The sequence below is a fragment of the Vigna unguiculata genome, chromosome 5 (genome assembly GCF_004118075.2).
Source record: "Vigna unguiculata cultivar IT97K-499-35 chromosome 5, ASM411807v1, whole genome shotgun sequence".
Classification (NCBI taxonomy): domain Eukaryota; kingdom Viridiplantae; phylum Streptophyta; class Magnoliopsida; order Fabales; family Fabaceae; genus Vigna; species Vigna unguiculata.
In genome coordinates, this window is record NC_040283.1 from 1,360,222 (window position 1) to 1,365,498 (window position 5,277).

The window sequence follows — 5,277 nt, forward strand, 5'->3', positions numbered from 1 at the left end:
CAAACAAAAAAAAAACAAAAATATGAGTTAGAAGAAACAAAAAATAAATGTAAACGAAGTTGGAATCACTGAGATTAAGAAAAAAATTAGGGTTTCAAAATGAGAAGTGAAGAGATCAAAATAGAAAGTATGATTAGAAGAAGATATGAGATTGAAATGCTAGGGTTTGAGGCGGCAAAGAAGTGGAGAGGGTTTGATTCAACAGAAACGTCGAAAGGGTTTGAGGCGACACAAATGTCGATTGCGTTTGAGAAGGAAGACAGGTGGAGAGCGTTTGAGGTGGAAGAGAGGTGGAAACCGTTTGTGGAGGCAGAGCGATGGAGAGCGTTTGAGGCGGCGCCAGAGAGGTGGCTAGGGTTTGAGTAGGCAGAAAGGTGGAGAGTGCGATTGGAAGAAGATATGACATTGAAATGGTTTAGGGTTTCATGCGGCAAAGAACTGGAGAGAGTTTGCGTCGCAAGAGACGTCGAGAGGGTTTGAGGCGGCAGAGATGTCGAATGCGTTTGAGAAGGAAGAGAGGTGGAGAGCGTTATAGGTGGGAGAGAGGTGGAGAGCGTTTGTGGAGGCAGAGCGAGGGAGAGCGTTTGAGGCGGCGGCAGAGAGGTGGCTAGGGTTTGAGGAGGCAGAGAAGTGGAGAGTGCGAAAGACATGGTAGGGTTCGGGAGATGGAAAGTGAAGAGAGCGGAAAAAAGTGAGTGTGGTGGAAAGTGAGAAAGAGGGGTTGAGAATTACTAAGTAGCTGACACGTGTAAAAATTACTTTAAGAGGTAAAAAAAATTTGAAATTTGAAATCGTAGAATTGCTAAGAAAATGACACGTGTAACATTTTGCTTTTTGTGATACTTTCAATTGTATTATAGATAGAAGTCACGTGTTCACCGAAATTTAACTTTCGATATGTATCCTCTTTTGTGGAAGTGGACTTCCGATCTTAATTTTTGGTTTGTCTTATAAAAGTTGCACAACCAATTTTGGATATCGAATGTTTTGCCGGAAGTCGACTTACGATACTTCTTCTTTTACGGAAGTCAACTTTCGATGTTGAGAGTCCTAAGATTTGTGGCTTTATATAAAAGATAAACATTATTAGTTAATCATTAATATTAATATTATATTTGTATTTAATATTTTACAGAAAAGTATTAGACAAAATTTAATTATCAATTATTTTTAACTAACTGTAAAGTTTGAGGGGTTTTTTTTCCTGCACCTCCAAAATTTCTTCTGTACCTCCAAAAGTTTTTTAAATTTTTAAAAAACCCTTTGACCATTTAAGGAAATCCACGGACATCACACCTCCAAAATTACTTCCGAATGTCGACTTTCGAAAATCAAAATATATGACTTCTGGAAGTCAAAATGTATCACTAGAAGTCAACTTCCAGAAGTCAAAAAATTAATTCTATTTTTTAATATTTTTAATTCTTTTTAAATGAAGTAGAATAAATTTTATTTTTTTGTTTTTTTTATTTAAAGTTTAATATTATTTTAATTTTACTTATTTTTATATTTATATTTATTTTTCAGTATATTAAATAAAATATATATATATATATATAGATATTAATATTTAAAAAAATATATATATTAAGAAATATGAAAACATAAAAAATAAATAAAATAATAAACTAAAAAAATCATTAAAAGTTAAAAAATATAATTTTAAAAAGAATTAAAAATATTCAAAATAAAATTTGTTTTTTGACTTACGAAAGTCGGAGAATGTTTTTTAACTTTCGGAAGTTGACTTCTGGGAATATTTTTTGACTTCCGGAAGTCGACTTCCGGGAATAGTTTTTGACTTCCGGTGATATATTTTGACTTCCAGAAATTAACTTCCGATAATATTTTTTGACTTCCATAAGTCATATATTTTGACTTCCGGAAGTCGACATAATTTTGGGGGTGTGATGTCTACGGGTTTCCTTAAATGGTCAAAGGGTTTTTTGGGAATTTAAAGAAAGTTTGGAGGTGCAGAAGAAATTTTGGAGGTGTAGGAAAAAGGACCCCATTTTGTAATGGTCTTTAATATCTTAGTGGGTGTTGAATAATGAAAGGGGCAAAGGCCTAAGAGAACCCCCCACAAAAAGGGACACAAGGTGCTGCAATCAAGAAATGTTGAGTTAGAGCCCAGTTAGAGAATAGTTTTGGGGGCTTCTCCCTACACCTCCAATGATTTCTCCTGTACCCCCAAAACCTAAATTATTTCCATCCTTTCTCTCCCCATCCTTCTTCTCCCGCTGTTCTCCCAGAGCCTCCATACAGTGTTCTTCTCCGCTGTTCTTCTCCCAGCAACGCACGCAGGCTCCTGTTTTCGTGCAACCCCATCTTCTCCATTTGCGCAATTAAGTGTGTATGTTGTAATTGATTTTAGCGATATTTCACCGATCCATGTCTTGTTTTTTATATTTCACTGATGCGTTTGTAACATTCGTGAAAGGGAATACATGTCGTTTAGGTAGATCACACGGAATACACATTCCGTTTAGGATTTTTTATTTTTTTTTACTAAAACGGTTTGTGAAAGCCGTTTCCTAGGTAGATGAAACGGAATACACATTCCGTTTAGTTTTTTTTTTCTGAAACGGTTTGTGAAATCCGTTTCCTAGGTAGATGAAACGGAATACACATTCTGTTTAGGGTTTTATTTTTTTTTCTGAAACGGTTTGTGAAATCCGTTTCCTAGTTAGGTTTTTTTTTTCTGAAACGGATTGTGAAATCCGTTTCCTACATAGATGAAACGGATTTCACATTCCGTTTAGGATTTTTTTTTTCTGAAACAGTTTGTGAAATCCGTTTCCTAGGAATTTTTTTTTTCTGAAACGGTTTGTGAAATCCGTTTCCTACATAGATGAAACGGATTTCACATTCCGTTTAGGGTTTTTTTTTTTCTGAAACGGTTTGTGAAATCCGTTTCCTACATAGATGAAACGGATTTCACATTCCGTTTCAATTTTTTTTCTTAGAAACGGATTGTGGAATCCGTGTTGGAGTACCCTGAAACGGAGCATGGAATCCGTTGTGGTGTTTGTTATCGGAATTCAAAATTCGTGTCATGTTGTTTATTTAATTTGGTTTTTTTTTTTTCAGGAAATTTATATTGGATTCTAATGTTTCAAACTTTGAATTACAGATATGGTTAAGACACGAGGAAATTTATCTAGGCGTGGTTCAAATGATGCACCTGAGAGTTCCACACAGGGTGGTGCACGCAAGAGACCGACAACTTCGGCTCGTAGAAAGGGTCAGCATGAGGCTAATGTTGTTGAGGATGATATTGTTGAGAATGAGGTTTCCGACGTTCCTCAGGAGGACGAGCAGGGGATTGATAACGATGGTGGAGGATTTCCTGGTGGTCCATATGATACATCTTTATTGACTCGGTACGAGGATCATGTTGCACGCATGATATGGGATGGTCAGGTCAGTAAGAAGTTTTTATCTATGTTTAACTTTGTTATTGTTAAGTATTTTTATTTATTTTTTGTTTCTTTTGTTAGGATTGAGTTGTGAAAGTAGTGTCCCATATTAAAAAAGTGAAGAAATTAGGACGTCCTCACCCTTCTGTTGCACCTTTTGTGTTAGCTTCTGGATTATCGCCTCTGTGCGATATTTTATATGAATATATCGATCTTGGGTTAGTATTGGGTTTCGTGGAGAGATGGCATCCCGAGACTAATATTTTTCATCTACCCATTGGGGAGATGACGATCACTTTAGATGGCGTATGGTTACTTCTCCATCTTCTCATCAGTGGAAACTTTTGCTCGACTGAAAATCTGGAATATGAAGATTCAATTGAGATTTTGACGACACTTCTTGGTGTTGACCGGGCCATGGCTTGTGTGGAGCTGAATCAAAGTCGGGGTGCACAGGTCCGACTTAGTTGGCTGAGAGAGTTGTATGATAGTTGTTGTGAAAACGAGCTATGGGAGTTTGCTGCACGTGCATATCTTTTGCACCTTGTAGGGTGCACGATATTTGTTAACAAAAGCGCCACCTATGTTCGTACACATTATCTCGAGCTATTTAGAGATCTCCCCACATGTCGTAGATATGCTTAGGGAGTTGCTGCTCTTGTCCACTTATATGACTAGCTAGGAGATGCCAGCTTTGCAAATACAAAGCAATTAGCTAGATATCTACCTCTTGTACAGGTACCATTTATATAACATTTTATTCTTTATTTTACTTTTTTTTAGTTTTATATGACAATGGTTAAACGAAATGTTATTTGTACAAGCTTGGATATACGAGCACTTCCCTACATTGGGAAGGAAGCAAGTACGGGATACATATGTGGAGACCGAACCCCGTGCTCTACATTATGTCACTGGACGCGCCATTTCCGCTATTGCTGATGTTAGAGTCCAGTTGGATGGCTTGACATATGATGGGATGATTTGGAACCCATATGTAGCACATAGAGTTGTTCGACAACTTGTAACACATGGCATGTTTTCTGGCTTCCTGAGGGTTGGTACCCTCCTACACCGTCATCTGTCGGAGCGTGTGTTGCGACAATTTGGCTTCATCCAGCCTATTCCACGACCGCCTAGTTCGGTTCCCATGATGGACTTTGAGGCTATTGATGATCGGTGGAAAACGCACAAGCAGTTTGTTGTACATGATGTGGTCCATGCACCAGCTCCTTTTTCATGTTCAGATGGATATTTGCAGTGGTTTAGGAGAGTCTCCCATCCATACATTTTACGTGGAGCTGAGACCGACCGACCTAGCCTTGTGCTTGTGCCCCGACTTTGTCGGAATTTGCCAGATGACATAACAGTTCAGAGGACGTCACCGTCATCATCTTCCAGTGGTTTATTGGTATGTTACAAATTTAGTTGTTCATATTATTAGTAACTTTTAATATTTGACATTAACATGTTATTATCACAGGGTCTCGTGAAACGCATTGTAGGTGGTCTTCAGCGGATGATAGACTGTAGAGACGTTACTGAGGGCACAGTTGGCTGGGATCGCACTCATGAGTTATTGCAGATGGCTCGAGATGGCGTTGAAGAGGAAGAGAGTAGAGGAGGATGTAGAGTTCGAGGTCGACGACCATCTACGTCTGGATAGTCGATTTATTTGTATTTGATGTCAGAATTGACATTTCTATTGGATTTTATATTAAGATATTTCATCTATATATGGTATTTTATATTAAGTTATTTAATGTTAGCAATGAGGCCAAAATATATTCGTCCCTTGGCCAAAGGAGTTAGAATTTTATATATTGGTAAAATAATTACAAACTACAACAGTGAAATA

The 5,277-nt window shown here is 37.5% G+C and overlaps 2 protein-coding genes across 2 annotated transcripts; both read left to right on the top strand.

Annotated features, from left to right (window-relative positions):
• The first annotated feature begins 425 nt into the window (after nucleotides 1-425).
• LOC114185970 (protein MAIN-LIKE 1-like) lies at nucleotides 426-4,064 on the top strand. The gene is made up of 3 exons (XM_028073960.1): nucleotides 426-603; nucleotides 3,134-3,423; nucleotides 3,543-4,064. Exons 1-3 carry the CDS (start codon nucleotides 426-428, stop codon nucleotides 4,062-4,064), a joined length of 990 nt encoding a protein of 329 aa, XP_027929761.1.
• A 163-nt stretch (nucleotides 4,065-4,227) lies between these two features.
• LOC114185973 lies at nucleotides 4,228-4,688 on the top strand. Its single transcript, XM_028073964.1, has 2 exons — nucleotides 4,228-4,616; nucleotides 4,667-4,688. The coding sequence occupies exons 1-2, from the start codon at nucleotides 4,228-4,230 to the stop codon at nucleotides 4,686-4,688; spliced, it is 411 nt and encodes a 136-aa protein (XP_027929765.1).
• Nucleotides 4,689-5,277: the final 589 nt, after the last annotated feature.